The sequence below is a fragment of the Centropristis striata genome, chromosome 6, assembly GCF_030273125.1.
Source record: "Centropristis striata isolate RG_2023a ecotype Rhode Island chromosome 6, C.striata_1.0, whole genome shotgun sequence".
In the NCBI taxonomy this organism is placed as follows: Eukaryota; Metazoa; Chordata; class Actinopteri; order Perciformes; family Serranidae; genus Centropristis; species Centropristis striata.
In genome coordinates, this window is record NC_081522.1 from 14,437,227 (window position 1) to 14,457,598 (window position 20,372).

At 39.0% G+C, this 20,372-nt stretch overlaps 2 protein-coding genes across 2 annotated transcripts; one reads left to right on the forward strand and one right to left on the reverse strand.

Moving 5' to 3' along the window:
- Positions 1 to 2,546: 2,546 nt before the first annotated feature.
- On the forward strand, positions 2,547 to 8,608 carry dnaja2b (DnaJ heat shock protein family (Hsp40) member A2b). The gene is made up of 9 exons (XM_059335515.1): positions 2,547 to 2,702; positions 3,979 to 4,038; positions 4,613 to 4,839; positions 4,935 to 5,015; positions 5,157 to 5,290; positions 5,407 to 5,603; positions 5,766 to 5,910; positions 7,168 to 7,295; positions 7,406 to 8,608. Exons 1-9 carry the CDS (start codon positions 2,625 to 2,627, stop codon positions 7,592 to 7,594), a joined length of 1,239 nt encoding a protein of 412 aa, XP_059191498.1. The 5' UTR covers positions 2,547 to 2,624; the 3' UTR covers positions 7,595 to 8,608.
- A 537-nt stretch (positions 8,609 to 9,145) lies between these two features.
- LOC131973504 (uncharacterized) lies at positions 9,146 to 15,410 on the reverse strand. The gene is made up of 14 exons (XM_059335514.1): positions 15,281 to 15,410; positions 14,986 to 15,124; positions 14,769 to 14,888; positions 14,369 to 14,488; positions 14,132 to 14,234; positions 13,221 to 13,341; positions 12,910 to 13,142; positions 12,518 to 12,824; positions 12,040 to 12,440; positions 11,700 to 11,951; positions 11,422 to 11,589; positions 9,788 to 9,892; positions 9,625 to 9,716; positions 9,146 to 9,539 (listed from the first exon to the last, which is right to left on the reverse strand). The coding sequence occupies exons 1-14, from the start codon at positions 15,297 to 15,299 to the stop codon at positions 9,467 to 9,469; spliced, it is 2,253 nt and encodes a 750-aa protein (XP_059191497.1). The 5' UTR covers positions 15,300 to 15,410; the 3' UTR covers positions 9,146 to 9,466.
- Positions 15,411 to 20,372: the final 4,962 nt, after the last annotated feature.

Sequence of the window (20,372 nt, forward strand, 5' to 3'; positions counted from 1 at the left end):
CACCTACTCATCTACTTGCATATATGTAAACCGAACCATACATACTCACATATATACACATTTCTTAGCAACATGGACATGAAGCACGCAGATAATAGAAATTAGCTATTAAAAAAACAATTCTTTACTTGAACCTCTTGACAAAGCATAACTATAAAAAACAAAAACAACAACAAAAAGCAACTGGACTTTGCCACTGTGTCAGGTTACAGGTCTGCACAATTATTATTTTACCATATGTGCATCTGCAGCTGCACTGTGGAGCTGTGTGAATCACCTTTTGTTGAAAAATACAGGATATATTAAGCTGGAGTGGCAATAATACCTGCCTGTCTTCTTATAGGCCAGTGGTGTAAAAGGATCATGAAGCAATGATAATGTAGAAATACTCCACTGCAAGTACAAAAGTATTAGCAACACAATGCACCTAAAGTATTCTTTATGTAGAATGCCCCCCTGTGTAAATTATATTATAATATTAGATCATGTTTAGGCCACCTATTAATGCACATTTAAGCAGTACTTTTATAATGTTGGCTAAAGGTGATCTAATTTCACCTGCTTTGGGGTAGTTTATTCTAAAACAATGCATACTATTTTTTATAAACTGCATATATGCATTCTATGTAAAATCGTTTTATGAAAAATAACTACTGATAATAGCTGTGCAACAGTTAATTTAAAGAAATGCAATATTTCCCTTTGAAATTTAGCAAAGTAGTACTATAAAGCTGCATTAAATGTTAGTAGGTCTACTTCAAAGCTGTACTTAAGAACAGTGCTTGTTACTTTCTACCACAGGTGTAGGATTAACTTATGTATTTCCTTAGCCCTTCAATTTCAGCATGAAATTATTATTCCTTAAACAACAATGGTGCTGCTATAGAATAACCAACAAAAGGAACTGTCTTGACATCATTAAATATTTTAAATAACATCTAGTTACTCCTATTCAGTTCAGGGTTGATTGCTGTATGGCGACATTAACTAGTAGCTGAAAAAGAAATTGCAGAGCTTTGAGCTGCTGTGGAACAAGCGGAACACAAGGGCTTTATGGTTGTGAATGACCATAAGAGTCTGACTGACACCAGACAGCACCAAAATAAGGCCACCATTTTTTTAAAAGGAAAATATCCAGTGGTGCTTGTATTCATAAAGAAACAAACCCATTTACAGCCATTTCAACCTCATGTGGACATTCTCATGGTTTCTGATATTTAAACAGTGTTATTATCAGAAATAATAAAACGTGTTAAACTGGAAAATGCCATTCTGTGCAATACTTATGAACATAAATAAACACATGGGTCAGTGACAAATAACTTCAACTTCAACTTCAATCACTTCATTTTAAAAAACATATTTCTGAGTATTTCTACATTTACACATTTCGTCAATATTGAGCAGAACATATTCTTAAAAAAGTATTTCTAAAGTTTTGACAAATTATGTAAAATTTGTTATATACCATAATGTTGCAATGTAAATGTGGATTGTATTTTTTTCTCATTTTAGTTCACTTTTGTTTTCCTGTATATAGATATCAGATGGGGAAAAAATACTGGTTACACCAGCCAGTATTTTTTTTTTACACCCTGGACAATGGATTTGATCATGTCATTGTTATAACATGTTTAAACTAGTTATCTTGTAAATTTGCTGCTTCATCACAGAAATTATACCTTTTTTATAAGCAGTTTTTTATTTTAGTATTGCAGTGTTTTTCTCCAGTAAATGTTCTTCAGTCTCGGGTAAACTCAGGAGTTCTTTCTTATGAATTATAGACTCAGACTTTGGATAAAATTTCAAGATATCTCTCACAGATTTCTCACTTTTACTCATGAATAATGTACTGTTGCTTTCTGGTGAATATTAAGCTTAAACTGTTTAAAATTTCCAGTTTTAATTTTTGGATATACTCCGTTTTGTTGTATTTTTAGTGAATATCTGACATGAATCTCAGATAAATAAAAATGATCTTTGGATTAGATCATGTCATTGACCCATATGTCAGCAAAGTCGACATAAATACATTGTCCCGTAACTACACTGGAAAAAATTGGAGTGACATTTACTTTAAAAAAGCTAGGCAAGTTTTTCCACACAGAAAGTGTTTATAATCTTTACTCAGGCTGTTTCTCAGTAATATTTATTTAATAGAACCACTTTAAAAAAAAATAAAAAAAATACACAAGTAGATTGCAGATTCACTGATGTCCCTCAATTACATTTTACTTGGAAATATCAACTAATTAAGCCAATGAACTGGTTTAGTGAATATTACTTGGAAAGAATGATTCAATTTACATACAAAACTGAGGACACATAATCACAAACAATCATTAAGTAATAAACTAGATGAAAAACTGCTATTTTAAAGTAAAAGCACTGAATCCGTATTATTTTGTAGAATTTATATAGATGATTGAAATAATAATTACAGGGCCAAAAAATCTCTTTTTTCAGTGTATGTTGTGAATAGTGTGGTTGCTGTGGAGGTTGCTTGTCTTTCCGAGTGGCTGTTTGTGTATATGTCGTAGTATCTGGCAACCCTGTACAGTCCCAGCCGGTCCTCGCTCAGCTGAACCTCCGCAGAAGGTCTTTCAGTGTAGCCGGCTAGCATCATGGCGAATGTTGTGGATACTAAGCTATATGACATCCTCGGAGTTTCACCATCTGCCTCTGAAAATGAACTGAAAAAGGTACGTAATGTACCCATTCAAACGAAAAGGAAATCTGTTTAGTTAGAACAGAAGAAAATAAGAGGTCACCAGTGAAATTTGGCCTAGAAACAAGCTAATCAATATGAGCTAGGTTACTGAACGCTAACGCTAGCAGCTAGCCAGAAAGCTAAGCTAATCGATATGAGCTAGGTTACTGAACGCTATCGCTAGCAGCTAGCCAGTAAGCTAATCTAGCTAGATAACAACTCGGTACTCTATGGCGCGGCGTTTTTGAAGTCCGTTAAATCTACTAACTGGTGTTTGGGAAATGTCGGCAATGATTGTGATTTTAATCGTTTTATCATTATATTAACCAGAAGGATGGAGTAGCCTGGCCGAAAACCTCAAAATATACCAGAGACCACGAGTGTGATAGCATACCGGCTATTGACGTTAGATGATACATTCCAGCAAATAGCCTTCCCCAAATCAGCAGTAACGAAGCAAGTAACGATCAAACGGCTCGCCTAGAAATAAAAATAACGAAAACAAAACTACCTGTGTGCCCACTGCGTTGGTGGAGCATCTGATGCAGCTACATTTGGCGTAAAAACAAATCTTGAGTCAACGTTTATAGATAAACTTGTGTGGTGGCTACTAGATAACGTTAATGTCCCCCGTCGTGTAACGTTTCGTAGCATAGTTAGCCAACATGTACGTCTCTGTTTACCCCAAACTCCATTGAAACATCAGTCAGTTAAAGGTTGTTTATGATCGACAAACCTACGGCCCTTTTTTAAGATGGATTTAGACAGTGTACCGTATATTTGTGAACGCTACAACTAATACACAAGACAATCACTCGTCATCCTAGCTGTTTTCTAACAAAAACCAGCATATTAGGTGGTGGTGACAAGCGACAGTATGATTCAAATTCAAAACGTTTTTGTTGATGTTCTTTTTGCCAAAATGTATTGCTTTTTGATTTATGTTAGTGGATCCCGAATGTACCAGGCGACCATGCCAGTTATTTACGCCCAGTATAGCAGGTAAACCCAAAGGATTCAGATTTTCGGGTACAATCTAGTTGACGCCTTCTTCGTGCTCGAGTATTTAGAGTGTCTGAGATGTCAAAGGCAGCGATGCTCTTGCCAGTGTCCTGATGTTTTTGACAGCAGGCCCACAAGTCAAGCCCTTGGCTATTAAGGACAAGACACTTAGTGATTTGCTAGCAGAGTTATTTGACACAGTTGGCACCTGAGCTCAGGACGGGGAAAAAACAACTTGGTTCACCCTGATTTTTGGTTTGTTACAGGCCTACCGCAAATTGGCCAAAGAGTACCATCCTGACAAGAACCCCGATGCTGGAGATAAGGTATGATGCACCAAAGCATGCCATGGTAACAGCAGTCACATCATAGTTAGCAACAATATCATCAGCAGCTTAATTATTCAACAATTGTTACCAAAAAAACCCCGTGGTAGTTTAGTTTAACATGATCACCCTAATGCTGGAGATAAGGTATGATGCACCAAAACATGTCATGGTAACGGCAGTCACACCATAGTTAGCAACAGTATTGGCAGCAACTTAATTATTCAACAATTGGGACCAAAATGATGTAAATTTAGTTTAACATGATCACACAGCCTTACTCTTTGTAGATTAAGGTTTAGATCAGAGAAGAAAATATGAAATGGGTTTTCCCTAGCGAAATGTGCATCAGTGTTTGATTTGTACTGTTGTGACTCAGATTCTCAGATTCTGCTAGAATATGACACAAGAGACTAGACTTTCATTTCTTTTCTTCTTTTTTTTGCTACCTACGAGGGGCTCATCAAAAACAAAAGTAGTTGGTCTTTTTGCTGTGATGTACTGATGTGTCTGTCCCCCACACTGTCAAGTGTCAAGCTGTCTGATTGGTCTTTTTCTTTTCTTTTTTCTACAGTTTAAAGAGATCAGTTTTGCGTATGAGGTACTGACAAACCCAGAAAAGAAGGAGCTTTATGATCGCTATGGAGAACAGGGGCTTCGGGAGGGAGGAGGCGGAGGGCCTGGCATGGATGATATCTTCTCCCACATATTTGGTGGAGGACTGTTTGGGTTCATGGGGGGACAGGGCAGAGGACGCAATGGTGGCAGGAGGAGAGGGGATGACATGGTACACCCTCTGAAGTAAGTGTGTTACATGAATGCAGTTTGGGTGCTTTGTGGAGTGGGTTTAACAAAATGTGTTGTTGCACACATCTTATAACTCTCTTTTCATGCAGAGTTTCTCTTGAAGACCTCTACAATGGCAAAACCACCAAAATGCAGCTCAGTAAGAATGTGCTGTGTGGTGCCTGTAATGGGTGAGTTTGCTTTGAATGCTTCATTTTAATCATTGGGAAAAAAATCTACAGTTTCAAAGCCTTCCCAGAAGATTGTATGTAATTGCAGCAATTTTATTTGATAGAAATTTCTGTTAACAATACTTTACTGTTTGTCTATAGTCAAGGGGGTAAGGCAGGAGCAGTGCAGAAATGTGTGGCATGCAGAGGACGAGGTATGAGAATCATGATTAGACAGCTGGCCCCTGGGATGGTCCAACAGATGCAGTCAGTCTGTACAGACTGCAATGGAGAGGGTAATATGTCTTAACACCCACACACAAAGTATGCTTTTAAGAAGACACTGATATTGTACAATGACAAAGCACAATGGCATTCTGAAATGTTCCACATGGTGTGTGTGGTTTTGCAGGTGAGGTGATTAATGAGAAGGACCGCTGCAGAAAGTGTGAGGGTCATAAGGTGTGTAAGGAGACTAAGCTTCTGGAGGTGCATGTGGACAAAGGCATGAGACATGGACAGAAGATCACATTCTCTGGTGAAGCTGACCAAGCACCAGGAGTCGAACCAGGAGATATAGTCCTGGTGCTGCAAGAGAAAGAACATGAGGTAAAAAACAAAGCAATTGGCTTCTGATATTGTTAAGCTGTGTTATTATCATGACTAAGAAGATCATTTTTATTGAAAGAAGGTTCTACATTCATTTTGTAGAATCATCATTATGTTATAATGACACTTAAGCATCATAATTTGGATTTCAATCTAAATTAGGAATTCCGCCGTGAAGGCAGTGACCTCCACATGGTCCAACGTATCGGCCTTGTTGAGGCTCTGTGTGGCTTCCAGATGACTGTCGCACACCTTGATGGACGCCAGTTGCTTGTTAAATATCCACCCGGCAAGGTCATTGAGCCAGGTAAACATGTCTTCAAACCACATCAGTGGATTTTATGTATTTCATGATCTCTGCTATTTTTGTTCTGTTGAACATGTGCTAATGTGCAAAAGATGATTGTTCTTACATTTGCTGTTTATTGCTTCTAGTAATTTCTTTTTGCAGCTAGTTTAACTCTATCAGTCATTTTTGCAGCCAACAAGCCATATTATGATTTATAAAAAATATAATTCCTGGTAAATACTAAAGGTGTCAGTAATACACCATTACCTATAGCTTAGCGCACAAAGAACTGAGGCATACACATACATATTCACGACAGTTAAAACTTGAAAAAGTAGAATGTAAAACAAGTTTTTAGGATTACATTTTATTATTTAAGTGTGCAAATATAAAACAAATCCCAAAGTAAAGTGTGCAATCAGGCCACAGATCATTATTGGAAGATATTCGTTCCTAATAGTTTTATCAGTGGTCTTTGTAAAGACAGATGTAGCTGGTTCCATCTTCTCCACCTTTTCTTCTGTGCTAACTCAGATGTTTACATTTAAAACATTGACCAGCCAAGTTCACAAAGTTAGCAAGTAGTGGTGATTTGATTTTGACACGTAGTTATGTCATTATTGTTCAATGTCACAAAAAGTACAACTAATATTTAAAGGTGTGCGCCTTCTATAAAGGATGATGCAAAACATGAGACAATTCGTCTATGCGTCAACGTCTCTTTCCCCGTGTCTAGACTGGAAATATATCCGATGCCTTTTTCCTTGCGGGTCTCATGCAACAGATGCATTCTCATTTTAATCTATGCAGCTGTCTGCACCGGATCCATGTAAGCATGTGCCTCGGCTGTGTTGTTGGGCATAATGGCTTTTATTTATGATTCAAGTCTTTTTTTTTTTCGACAATACAAATGTAAATGCCAAGATGATGTCCAATAAAAAGGCACTGAATAAATATAGTTATCAACATTTTGTAATCTAGGTGGTTTGAATGGAATATTTGGCACATATTGCAATTCGTAATAATTTTTAATCTTATCTCTTAATTTTCATAACTTAATTTGTACACACTATAGTTACATTTATACATATTGCTACATGATAATCAGAAGCGATGAATGATAAGCTCTAAAACCCTAATCGGAGTATTCTTAGCCCAAATCATGTAAATGGTTATTGTAGCATATCACAATATGCTTGTCAATTGCAAGGTCAAAGATTGGTATTGCACCTGCATGCTTTTACACCCATTTGTTGGCGTGTGTTTGTGTGGCAGGTTGTATTCGAATGGTGAAGGGAGAGGGAATGCCTCAGTACAGAAATCCATTTGAGAAGGGAGACCTTTACGTCAAATTTGATGTCCAGTTCCCTGAAAACAACTGGATAAGTCCCGAAAAACTGAATGTGAGTTGCAATCGTTAAACATTCCAATTCGCACGATCGTAACTCCACTAAGGTTGAGTGATTATGATGTCATGATGTTTGTTTTTTTAATTAAAATTTTTATCTTTCAGGAACTCGAGTGCTTGCTGCCTGCTCGTGCTGAGACCCCTGTTATTGCGGCAGATGCAGAGGAAGTTGACCTGACAGAATTTGACAAGAGTCAAGGGTCAGGAGGTGGAGCTAGGAGAGAGGCATATAATGATAGTTCTGATGAAGAAGGGGGCCATCATGGCCCGGGGGTGCAGTGCGCACACCAATAGAAAGACTCATACATTAAGACGCACACACATAAAAGCATAAATACATGAACATCCCTTGAGTCCCATTGCTAACACCATTCAAGACTTGACGCGCATACATGCAGATTTCTCTCCTTTCATGATTCCCATGAAAAAGAGATGTACACAAATACATTTACACATATACCCTCCTCAGTTCCATGGTGCCCATAAGTCAGAGATATGCTGGACGTGTGATGACCATTTTGTGTTTATGGACAGTTGTACTCATCAAAGCCTCCAGCAAGAAGGTTCACTGAATGAACTTGACTTGGACCGCCCTGTTTTCATCCTAGGCTTTTACCTCTCACTGTGGGAAACACCAGTCTAGTGTATAAATGCAAATATTGTTGACTATCTTGTATAAGGTGTAGTTTAGTCTATCACACACAAGCGCATGCTGCTTTCTTGCTGAAGATCTTGCACATGTAGATCCAGGGTCCAGACAGGACACTACAGAGAAATCTGACACCACACATGTTTAAATTTCAGTGTGTCACTGCTATCAAAGTGCCCTGCTTTCATAAGAGCTGACCTGGTTACAGCCCTAAAAGTGTGTCCTCTGCACAGCCTGCTGAGAACCGCACGTTTAATACGCCTCATCTTCCAAGGTGAGCCCTCATATTTTTAAAATGGGACTATTTCCGTTTAGTCCCCAGCTGTGACATTGCTAAAATATTAAAGCCCTAAGTAAAGCACCTGTCAGCCAGGCACCATGTTTATTTAGTTTGGAATTCAAACTTGTTTGTCTTTGCTGGTTTGAATGTTAGCGTGTTCGAGACCACAGAACTTGAACCTAAGTTGTGTACTCTTCATTTGATTTGAGGACACACTTGCGTACTTTGTATGTATGTGTTTAATGCAGTGGCTCAGTGTGTGTGAGCTGCTGTGGAATGTTCTGGCTTGTTAGAGTGATAGGTATTCCGGCTTTGTGTTGGACTGCAGTGTGAGTGGAAACTATATAGGGTCAATTTAAGAGGAGAAAAACAACAGAATGTTTATTTGCTGAGAATCTCTCCCATGTAGACATTTCCCCTCTACTCACCATGACCGAGAGATCCTCCTCTTTTGCAGGAAAACCACTGGGCCCGCACCAGACATCTGTATTATACATATCTCCCCATCGTAGAATTGTTAGCCAATCTGACATCCTTTGACATGTTCCAATATTCCCATCCCCATAAACCTGTAAATAGAGACAGCCCCAGTCCATAGGTGCACTCAAAGTCTACAGCAGTGTCCTTCGTCTCGTCACACTATTTCTTTCACAAGTGAGTAATGGCCAACAGTGCCAATATAAATGTTAAGTTCACATGAAGGAGAGTTGATGGAAGCTCTGTAGACTGTTAACATGCACCTCTGTGACTCATTGTGTATGTAATTTAGGCCACAGGGGGATAATGTGTACACAACTAAAGGGGGTCATTGATAAATGACATTACTGTTGATGCTTATGTTTGTCAAGATGATAATTAACTGTATAATAAACAGTCACTTCAAGTTTGAGATCTGTTATATTCAATATGCACAACCTGCATTCACAACATTTATTACATTGGGTTCATACAGTCTTGAAAGTTTGTAACATCCTTAATTTCAGCAGTCATGTTCATATTTCAGGAATATGTTTGCATTTGAATATGTTCCTTGAAAAATGCTTAAATTTTGACATAATTTAGTGTTTGATCTACATAATCCCTAATGTAAGCCAAGGGTCTAATATTTTTTAATTAAATGATACTGTCATTTGTTTTTAAAAAAAAAAGGGGGGGGGGGGGGGGGACTTAAATTTGTCAGATAACAATTGTGAACTAAAAGTTCCAGTGAGACATAAATTTGGGCAGCTGTAGTTTCTCAGTCTGCTACATCTGTTTCTGTGCTGTCGAGAGCCACTGGACCCAGGAGTTCCTTAAATCCTGCAGTGTTCCTAGAGGATGAAAAAAGGAAATGGAAGGGGTGGTGATAAGCCTTAATTCAGTGTTTCCTGTTTAATTTTAAGAGGTGTCCCTTACCGGTCTCGTTTGGACTGCATCACATAAGAGCGCTCTCTTCTCAGCTGTTCCAGTCGCTCTCTGACAACTGTCTTCTGCTGGTTCTTATCCTCCTAAAACACATAAGTTATGATGAAAATATAAAATGCATATAAAACTAAACCCTCAATAAATAGTGTTTTACCTGTGGTAGATCCTGTGTGAGGTGCCTTAGCCGCTCTGTATGTTTCAGGCCAAGCAAGTCTTCTTCTGCCTTCCTGTTCTGGATGATCGACAGACGTTCCTGAATCTGAAAGACAAACAGTGTCAGAGTGACATGTCACCTCTGCTTTCACAAACAATGATCTGAATACTCTTTCAGTTCCCCTCTCCACCTTCCTCTAGAGGGTGAAATCCCTTCTCTGCTTATACAGTAGTGTTGAAAATAATAGCAGTCCAATGTGACTAACCAGATAATCCAGGTTTTTAGTATAGTTTTTATTGCTACATGGCAAACAAGGTACCAGTAGGTGCAGTAGATTCTCAGAAAACCAACAAGACCAGGCAGGGCTGTGCAATTGGGTAATTAGTTGAAAGGGGTGTGGCATTCAATCAGTGAGGTCATCAATTTTGTGAAAAAACAGGTGTGAATCAGGTGGCCCCTATTTAAGGATGAAGCCAGCACTTGTTGAACATGCATTTCTCTTTGAAAGCCTGAGGAAAATGGGTCGCTCAAGACATTGTTCAGAAGAACAGTGTACTTTGATTAAAAAGTTGATTGGAGAAGGGAAAACTTATAAAGAGGTGCAAACAATTATAGGCTGTTCAGCTAAAATGATCTCCAATGCTTTAAAATGGAGAGCAAAACCAGAGACACGTGGCAAAAAACGTAAGACAACCATCAAAATGGATGGAAGAATAACCAGATTGGCAGAATCAGCCAATGATCAGCTCCAGGATGATCAAAGACAGTCTGGAGTTACCTGTAAGTGCTGTGACAGTTAGAAGACGTCTGTGTGAAGCTAATATATTTACAAGAATCCCCCGCAAAGTCCCTCTGTTAAAAACAGGCATGTGCAGAAGAGTTTACAATTTGCCAAAGAACACATCAACTGGCCTAAAGAGAAATGGAGGAACCTTTTGTAGACTGATGAGAGTAAAATTGTTATTTTTGGGTCCAAGGGCCGCAGACAGTTTGTGAGACGAGCCCCAAACTCTGAATTCAAGCCACAGTACACAGTGAAGACAGTGAAGCATCATGATATGGGCATATTTCTCCTGCTATGGTGTTGGGCCTATTTATCGCATACCAGGGATCATGGATCAGTTTGCATATGTCAAAATACTTGAAGAGGTCATGTTGCCTTATCCTGAAGAGGACATGCCCTTGAAATGGTTGTTTCAACAAGACAATGACCCCAAACACACTAGTAAACCAGCAAAATCTTGGTTCCAAACCAACAACATTGATGTTATGGAGTGGCCAGCCCAATCCCCGGACCTTAATCCAATTGAGTCCTTGTGGGGTGACATCTAAAATGCTGTTTCTGAAGCAAAACCAAGAAATGTAAATGAATTGTGGAATGTTGTTAGAGAATCTTGGAGTGGAATAACAGCTGAAAGGTGGTTGGTTGACTCCATGCCACACAGATGTGAAGCAGTTATAAAAAACTGTGGTCATATAACTAAACATTAGTTTAATGATTCACAGGATTGCTAAATTCTAGACACAAAAAAGTTTGTGCAAAATAGTTTTGAGTTTGTAAAGTCAACGGCAGACACTAGTTGGTCACATTGGACTGCTATTATTTTGAACACTACTGTACACCTTTATCTCACCCTCAGCAGTTGTCTCTCTTTATCTCTCTGCTGCCTCTGTTCGACTTTTCTTTGCATGTCCACCAGGTTGCGCATTGTTTGTTCCCTCTCCATCGCTGAGACTGGTTCTCTTGCATGCTCTCTCTCTGTCAGTGTGGATTCACTCCTCTGTGCAGGGTTACAGTCAACCTTTTGAAGCAGGAAAGCAGTTAGGTGGAAGTTTAAAATAAGTCAATATAGTGGAAATAATCAGCACAAACATGAGCAAGGGTTGCACAAAGATGTAACAGCAAAATCACTTGTGAATTATATTTCTGGTCCTCATCGTGAGCAGATTCAGGCTCTCTCAGGTCCCACATTTCCACCTCAAGAGCGTCTCTGTCCACATTGGCTGTCTCATTCATCAGATCAGGGCAGAAGTCACCAGCATGATGCTTTATCTCATGACGGTCAACATGCAAGTTCTCTGCCACCAAAGCATGAGTTTGCTGAGCACGTTCAGCTTGTCCCTTCTCTGGCTGAACAGGTATTCCTCTCTCCTCCAACGTGAACTAAAGAGAATATACAATGGGTAAAAAAATGATATGCATGGACACAGTAATACAATGCTTTATGGTCTGCTTTACACTGACAGAGTACCTGTCCTTCTCTGCTACACTGCTGGTCTGCAGGCTGGCCAGTCAAATCAGAGTGGAAATGAGTGGGTTTCATCTGTTCTCTGTCACTCTCCCCAGAAGTGTCCTCACACAGTGTGTGTTCAGCTGCACTGCTTGTGTCACTTGACTGCACAACCTGGATCAGTCCTGTGTCTCCAACTGCAGCCTTTGCCTCACAGTCAGTGTCGTCCTCTGGTGGTTTGCTCCAAGCGAGGGTGATGAGTGAGCCCTGTTTCTCATAACTTTGGGGGCTGTTTGTTGCACTTCCCACTTCTTTTTCCTGGGCTCCTCTGTCTGCATCAAGACTCTGATGAGTACTACGTGTTGCATCCGACACACACATGATCTCCAAGTATGGCAGGTCCTCCATGACTGCTCCACAACCTGGGGTGAAGAAACTTATTGTAACTGCAGCCGTGAGTTAACGGTGAACTATCATTTGCCTATGTATTGTATAGTACCTGAACAGACGTCCTGTTTGTCAATCCAATCTGCAGCTTGCACCAAATTCAGTTCTCTTCTGATTGAATCCACCGTAGGAGCTTCAGCTGGCCCACCGCTGCTGTTTTGAGCATCGTCTGGTCCGCTGCAGCAGGACTCAGCTGTGATTTGCTCAATAATGCTATTTTTGGTTAAGTTTGGATAAGGAGCGAGAATAGAGCCTGAAGTAAGAGGGGCATCTGAGTTCAGTTGGAGTAGGTTGGTGTAGCGATGTGCTCGGAGTTCAGATTCAAAGTCATCTCGCAGAGCCTGGACACACTGTGCACTCTGACAGACACACATCATTGTTTCAACAGTCTGTCCTTGATTAAAATATTCTATTGTGGAATCTTTTTATGTTGTCTTGACTCACCTTGTCCATCAGTGCTGGCAGTAATGCAGAAGCTTGGATCTCCTGGAGCGCCATCACATGATTCAACAGGAGCAGGGAGCACTCCTCCAGCTGGTGTTGGTACCACATTGCTGGTTTACTGCTTACATGGGACTGGGGGTTTATTTGTTTTAAGGGACTTTGTGCCTCTTTGTTTGTCTCCAGGCTGGCGTAGATTTGTCTCAGCCTTTTTATACAGCCATTTCTTACAGTATCTGCAATATAGAAATTATATACTATAGATATTTATTCTGACAGGCATGCAGCAGAAAAAGAGCAAAATATTGATTTACCTTCTTTTGGAGAAAGTGTGCAACCTGGCTCTTGCAAATCCTCTATGGAGACCCCGTGTGCCAATTTGACCAGGTGCTTCCTCTCCTGCTCCTGAGTCAGCACCAGCAACTGCAGCACCGCCTGCAGGAACAGGGCCAAAGGTTTTTTTTTTCTGTTGCTGATAAAACGTACTGTAGTGTTTTCTATATAATCATAACTCAAGTAACAGCTCACTCACAAAATAGTGTACTTCTAAGAAGAAATTTTTTCATAAATTTTTTTTCTTATTTGGGACACAATCTACAAAATCTTACACACATTTGACTGCTGACACGTTTGTACAAAATAAATGGTATTTGCATTTTCTTCAGTTATAGTGATATAATATAATGACATTTAAATGACAAAAATGTTTTTGTCCTAATAATTGATGAAATACAACTGTGTGGAGCAGGACAGAATTGAACCCAGGCCTCTGCAGTAAGAAGGAAACTTCAATACACAAGGCAAACACTACCAGGTGAGCATCATCATCTTGTTAAACTGCTGTTTTTCACGTATTTGTTGGCATTAAATTCCTGCAGAAGTACCTTTACACACGTACGAAGAATTCTGCAATTTAAGAAAACCGAACAAATTTAAGAAAAACTTACTGCACATTGACTATACTATATGTGTCATTGTGCAGAGGTGCATTTATAGATGCTGTCTATGAACATATAGTCTATGTGCATCTGTCAACAGGGCCCTGTACAGCGACTACAAGGCTGATGTGAGTCTCTTTGCTGTTAAAATGTAAAGAAAGAAAGTGATGTCATTCATTTTTTGAGCTTAAGCTTAAAACTGAAGAAGATTTTGGTGAATGAAGCCCAATTTTACAACATGATCTGCTAACTATGTGTAAGAATCACCAGCCTATGAACAGATTTACCTGCTGTGGTGATACTGAGATAAAGTCTCTCTTTTGCTCTTCCTCTTCACCATGTAGCCACAGGGCCGCCTGCTCCGCTCTGCAAGGACTCGTAACATGTGGCCTGATACATGACAGACAGACAGCATGTAGCTTAAACCAAGTGTGCAAAGGGCAAATAACAGGATGATAGTGATGATAGTTAGTGTTTTTGATTTATAGTGTTGAACTGTTATTTTCACTGTTAGTGTTGCTCACCATGTCTCCCAGGACTGCCGAGCTGCCAGAAGAGCGCTGTAGGACATCTTTTCTCTCTGAGCTTTGAGAGTTGCCAAATTGATGTATAGACACAACAGTCTCAGGCTGTTCCTGTCCAGCCTGGAAGGGAAAAGATTCATGAATCAACTCAATCTGTACCCGATTAGAGCCATTAATATGTCAATGTTCAAAATGATTTGCAAATCTGTAATTTAGAAACAATTGCTTAGTGTTCATGTGCTTTGGGTACAATCAGTATTCTAAAGTCAGGAAAGTGATATGCAGTATGTTGGGATTGACATCTCATCTGACATTATTTAGATTTTCTTGTTGTGTAGAGTTACTTCCAACATGTTAAAATGTGTGTGATCTGCACCTGATGTGTTTCAGAAGTATTTACCTCTCACCCAGGACTGTCAGTGTGTCTTTTTCACGTTGACGAAATGTGTGTAACTCATACAGGAAGGAAACTGCAGACCAAGACGGTTCCCTTGACTCTGGGTGGCTTCTGAGGCAGGCCCTGCAGGAGTTTGATGGTTGTTTTCTTTATATTTTCAAACATTTCTCTACATTTACTTTTCATTTATGTCTATTAATAACTTGTTATTATGTGCTACCTGTATATCCTGAATGCTCCTGGCAGCTCAGCCAAATGAAGCATGTCACCTGACTCCAAAGCCTCATCTGCGAGATCCCCCAGCCCCTCCTCTTCCTCATGTTGTTGCCATGGCAGCAGGGTCTCCCAGATAATCGGAGCTGGGGTGTCACCAATAAACAAGATGAAGACAGAAAAACAGGAACGTGAGGCACCTAGACCAGGCTCTGTGATGCTGAGTAAGCTATTCTTTGAATTAGCAGATTGTCCTCTGTGTAATATTGTGATGACAGCTCTGAAGAAAACAGTTTCCTTACTGTGGTGCTCCTGGAGCATTTCTGTATAAAGCAAGTGTGTCACCACATCATACTTCACTTCCACCAAGAGGAGGACGTCTGACAGGGAGACACAGCCCCAGGCCTGACCTCTGACCTCTAGGCTTTGATCCTGCCAGGGAGAGGGCAAAATGCTTTGCGCACCCTCAGATGCCAATCTAAGAAGATAAACACAAACACAAATTAATATCATTGAGTAAACATAATGCATAATCAGTTTAAAACATTAAATAAAGGTGTTAATTGTTTCTAGTGGTTACAAAAAGTCAAAACCTTTATGTAATATAAAATGATCAATACTGTTTCTCAAATCAATACACTTACTTACACTTACACTACTTCACTACATCTCACAGGATAATATAAATCAATTACTTATAATATTCAGATTCTCACCTGGCCCAGCACTGCCTCGTGGCCCTCTTGAGCCTCGTCACCCCTCTCACGCAGCTCAGCACAGGAGGATTGATGGTAGCTGGTTTGTCAGTCTCATAGAGAGTGTGGAGATTTCCAACATTTATCAGCTGGAGGTCCCAGAAAAGCTGCAGATGACAATATCGAATCTTAGTAGTGATAATATTTACCACTACTTGTTCATGATGTCACGCCATAAAAAAATGAAAAAACATTGAGCCCTGCCATCAATTTCCCTCTAAAGTACTGCCTTAAAACTTCATGCCAGTTTTTGTTTGATGATGATAAACCAAGCAAAACCGGAGATATGGTCAAATGTACACGGTCGCCCATGAAGTTGGAATACAATTTTTTTCCCCTCTTTCCATGGAATGATTGTGACAATGTGATTTCTTACTGACAGATAAAGTGTTATATCTTCTCAAAACTTTATTAATCAATCTCTTCCAAACATATCAAAAATTGAAACCACAATTGTGTGGAGGATTGTGTCTGAAATCAAAATTATTCCAGCTTCATGGGCAACCGTGTATTTAGTATAAAACTATAGAACTAAATGTTATCCTCATTTTACATCTTATATAAAATCAGATTTTAACTTGGTTGTTTCCAGTAGATAAAAAAAAGAAAGAAAAATAATATATATGAGTATATATATGAAAATATATATGAGAAATATATATAGGTGAGGTTGTGTTAAAAAAATGATACCAACCTGGCATGGTAAACATGAATATATTTTTTTAAATATTTCAATTTTAAAATAGCCCAAGACTCCAAAGGGCCAAGCCACTGGGTTTCTCAGACACTTTCATATTTAAAAAAAGAAGAAGAAAAAAAGGAAACTAATTAATTGACTACCTTTTCCTTCTTTTCCCTCTCCCTTTCCATTTCTAGAAGAACGTCCAACACATTTTCACCAACACAGGACCAACTAATGTCTCCTGCTGCAATCTGAAACAGACACAGGTACGGAGGAATATTTATAATGACAAAATTAAAATTTGATTAACCAAACGATATCTGGTTTTGTGTTTAACACTCGTCTGACTTTTTACCTTCTTCATGGCCACATGTGCTTCATCAGTGTTGGAGGGAATATGAAAGACTTTGTGGTAGAGGAAACTCACATCTTCAGTGGAAAACTCCGCTCCGACAGACATACCCAGTGATCGGTACAGACCGGCGACACAGTCCTGAAGGAAGATGAGAGGACATCAGTTGTAGTTTACACATACACATAGAAAACAAATGCAGATCTCACCCAACATCAAAACATCTTACCACCTCCATGTTTTCACCACCGTGGACTGATAAATTATACAGACTGTTACTATGGCTACAGCAGTCCTCTGGACAACAGCTGGATCAGGTTACCAAGCAACAAAAGTGACAGTATATCTGTCAGAGGGAGAAATATGATACACGACTATGTGACACGTTACACTTGTATGAAAAGTGATCTGTCACACTGAACTACTAGTGAAAGTATATTGTATGTTATTAGGGCCCGAGCAGGCAACGACCTGCGAGGTCCCTATTGTATTTCGAATGATTCTTTATTTTTATTCTTTGTCCCAAATGATCGCATTTTTCACTGCCTGAACATGCCCCAAAACTCATCAAACTTTAAAGTCACACCTGGCAATTTTTTTTATTAGCAATGGTGGAAAGTAACTATGTACATTTACTCAAGTACTGGACTTCAAGTACAATTTTGAGGTACTTTAATGTACATTTTATGTAACTTTCTACTTCTACTCCACTACATTTTGAGGCAAATATTGTACTTTTTACTCCTCTACATTTAGCTGACCGCTTTAATTACTTTTCAAGTCGTTTTTACTTCTTTACTTTTTTAAAAACTTTTTTTTGCCTTTTTTTAAAACTTTTTTTTTTAAAAACATTTTTTTTTTTTAACTTTTTTTTAAAATAATTTTTTAAATAATTTTATTTTTTCCTGCGTTTCTGCGCATGCGCGGCTTTCCTGAGCTTCTGCGCATGCGCGGCCTACCGCGCTTCTGCGCACGCGCAGCCTCTGTGCGCTTCTGCGCATGCGCAAAACCCGCGTATGCGCAGAAGCGCAGTGGGAGGGGCGCATGCGCAGAATAGCAGAAATCACGCGCATGCGCAGAAGCGCAGGAACTGACAGAAAATAATACAAAAAATATTTTTAAAATTATTTTAAAAAAAAAAAGGCAGTAAAAATGACTTGAAAAGTAATTAAAGCGGTCAGCTAAATGTAGAGGAGTAAAAAGTACAATATTTGCCTCAAAATGTAGTGGAGTAGAAGTAGGAAGTTACATAAAATGTACATTAAAGTACCTCAAAATTGTACTTAGTGTCCAGTACTTGAGTAAATGTACATAGTTACTTTCCACCATTGCTACCTGCCTCTTCTAACTTATACATATCAGTTAAGAGTCCTCCTTCTGACACTGTATGAGGATTAAAGGGATGGTTTGTGCATTATTATACAAAACTTGGTACAATTATTGTCAATGCCCTCCTGAGGATAACCCTTTAAGGTTTTATTGATCGGCACCTAGGTGGCACTGTTGTGGCACTGTTGTGGCAGTCTAATTTCATATTTGGTACCGTGGCCACACTATAACACTTAAGGCAATGAAATTCACAGGGGTGGTATAGACTGGGCCCTGTAACGCACACACCCCGACGGCAGCATGCCCCGACATGCGTGTACTGCGATGGCCCGTTCAGTACTGCTTGCAGTCCTAGTATTGTATACTATATTTCTTGTCTCATACACTATGTGTCTTCATAAATCTTAACATTTTATTCTATGGGTCTGTCATTTTCTGCAAATTTCCCAATGATTTCGGCTGTGCACTCACTAAAAGCAGTTGGAAATAATTATTAAAATTATTATTAATTATCTATTACTATAAATGTATTACTATAAACTGGAGGAAATGTATAGCAGCTTCTGGAAGTGGTCGCATAAGAAATGCACAAATTAATCAGAATCAGAATCAGAATCACTTTATTAGTCCCTTGAAGGGAGATTTGTTTTGCAGCAGGACACACAAGACAAGGTACACAACGATAACATAATAAGACCCAATAAATATCTAATAAAACAGTCAAAGAAACGTCATACGCATATATAAAATCACTGACACATGTTCGTTGCAGAGCTAATACCCCTAAATGGAGAGTTAATACCTAGTATAGGTAAAAGGTGCAATGTGCAGATGTGCAAGAAGCAGACTTGTGAAGATGAGCATTTGAGGGCTACTTTCTATTAGTTAAATAAATGGCAGTTGGTATAAATGAGACCTGGAGTCTTTTAGTCCTCCACCTAGGGGCCCTAAGACGACGACCTGAGGGCAAGAGCTCAAATTCATTCCGAAGAGGGTGATCAGGACAATCCATAATGGTGTTAGCCTTCCTCAGGACCTGTCTGTTATACAGAGACATAACACCTTCTTGCCCACTTCCTGAAATCCTTCAGCAGTATTGACCAGCCTACCAAGGCGATTCTTGTTGGACAAGTTCAGGTTTCCAAACCATGCAACAATACAAAAGGTTAAAACAGATTCAATAAAACTTCTGTAAAAGAGAGTCATCATCTCAGAGGAGACATGGAAGGTCCTCATTTTCCTTAAAAAGAACAGTCTCTGCTGGACTTTTTTGGAGGTAACCTCAACATGTGGTTCGAAGCACAGCTTGTTATCAAGGACCACACCTAGATATTTATAGCTGTCCACCATCTCAACCACAGCACCTTTAACAACTGTTGGAGGTGGAGGAGAGGATGACTTCCTAAAATCAATTATCATTTCTTTGGTTTTTGACACATTCAGCTCAAGAGAGGACACATCACACCAGGCTACTAAGTCATCAACAACAGGCCCATGTTCCTGCTCATCACCCTGAAGAAGACTAACACTAAATTAAAGACTTGGCTTGACTCAAACAAATGATCATTAAATCTGAACAAAACCAAACTTATGATGTTTGAAAATCGCAAAACAAAATCACAAATCACAAATTTAATCATTGAAAAAGTAAATTAAAAAAAAATCCTTGGTGTGATAATAAACCACAAAATCTGCTGGAAACCACATAGGCACATACTGGATCATAAAACCATGTATAGGCTGTACTGTTATACCTTACTTTAATCATTGTGTAGGTCTGGGGAAACACCTACAAAAGCACCCTACAACTAATATGCATACTGCAAAAAAGAAAAAAAGAGTAATTAGGATTGTCAATAATGTTGGATATTGGGAGCGCACTAACATATTGTTTTTAAATTCAAATGCAATGAAATTCAGGGATCCGGTGGAATTTAAAACTGCTCAAATCATATCCGAAGCAAGAAACAATTTGTTTCCTGTCCAGTTTATGGACAGAGAGAGGGCGGGGCTACAACTTAAGACTAAAAACTACATTTGAAAGATTTTCACACCACTCTAAAAAAGCATGTGCTTTTCAATTTAAATATGTTGTTTGGGTTTGTGTAACATACTGGTTGAAGAAATCTGTAAAAATATCAGTTAAAAAAAATGTATTAAAAAATATATTTTTGCAAGGTACAGAAATGAGGAAAGGGAATGTAAAGCACCATATGGGTGATACTATTGTTACTAAGTTTTATTTCAATTTTATTTTAAATGTTTCTCTCTCTCAC

Coding starts and splice junctions, on each gene's coding strand:
- LOC131973504 (XM_059335514.1), bottom strand. Junction 14,889..14,985: donor GGAGCATTCAGGATATACAG/GTAGCACATAAT, acceptor AAACTCCTGCAG/GGCCTGCCTCAGAAGCCACC. Junction 12,825..12,909: donor TGCCAGCACTGATGGACAAG/GTGAGTCAAGAC, acceptor TGTGTCTGTCAG/AGTGCACAGTGTGTCCAGGC.
- dnaja2b (XM_059335515.1), top strand. CDS start 2,625: ATGGCGAATGTTGTGGATACTAAGCTATATGACATCCTCGGAGTTTCA. Junction 2,703..3,978: donor CTGAAAATGAACTGAAAAAG/GTACGTAATGTA, acceptor GGTTTGTTACAG/GCCTACCGCAAATTGGCCAA. Junction 5,016..5,156: donor CTGTGTGGTGCCTGTAATGG/GTGAGTTTGCTT, acceptor GTTTGTCTATAG/TCAAGGGGGTAAGGCAGGAG.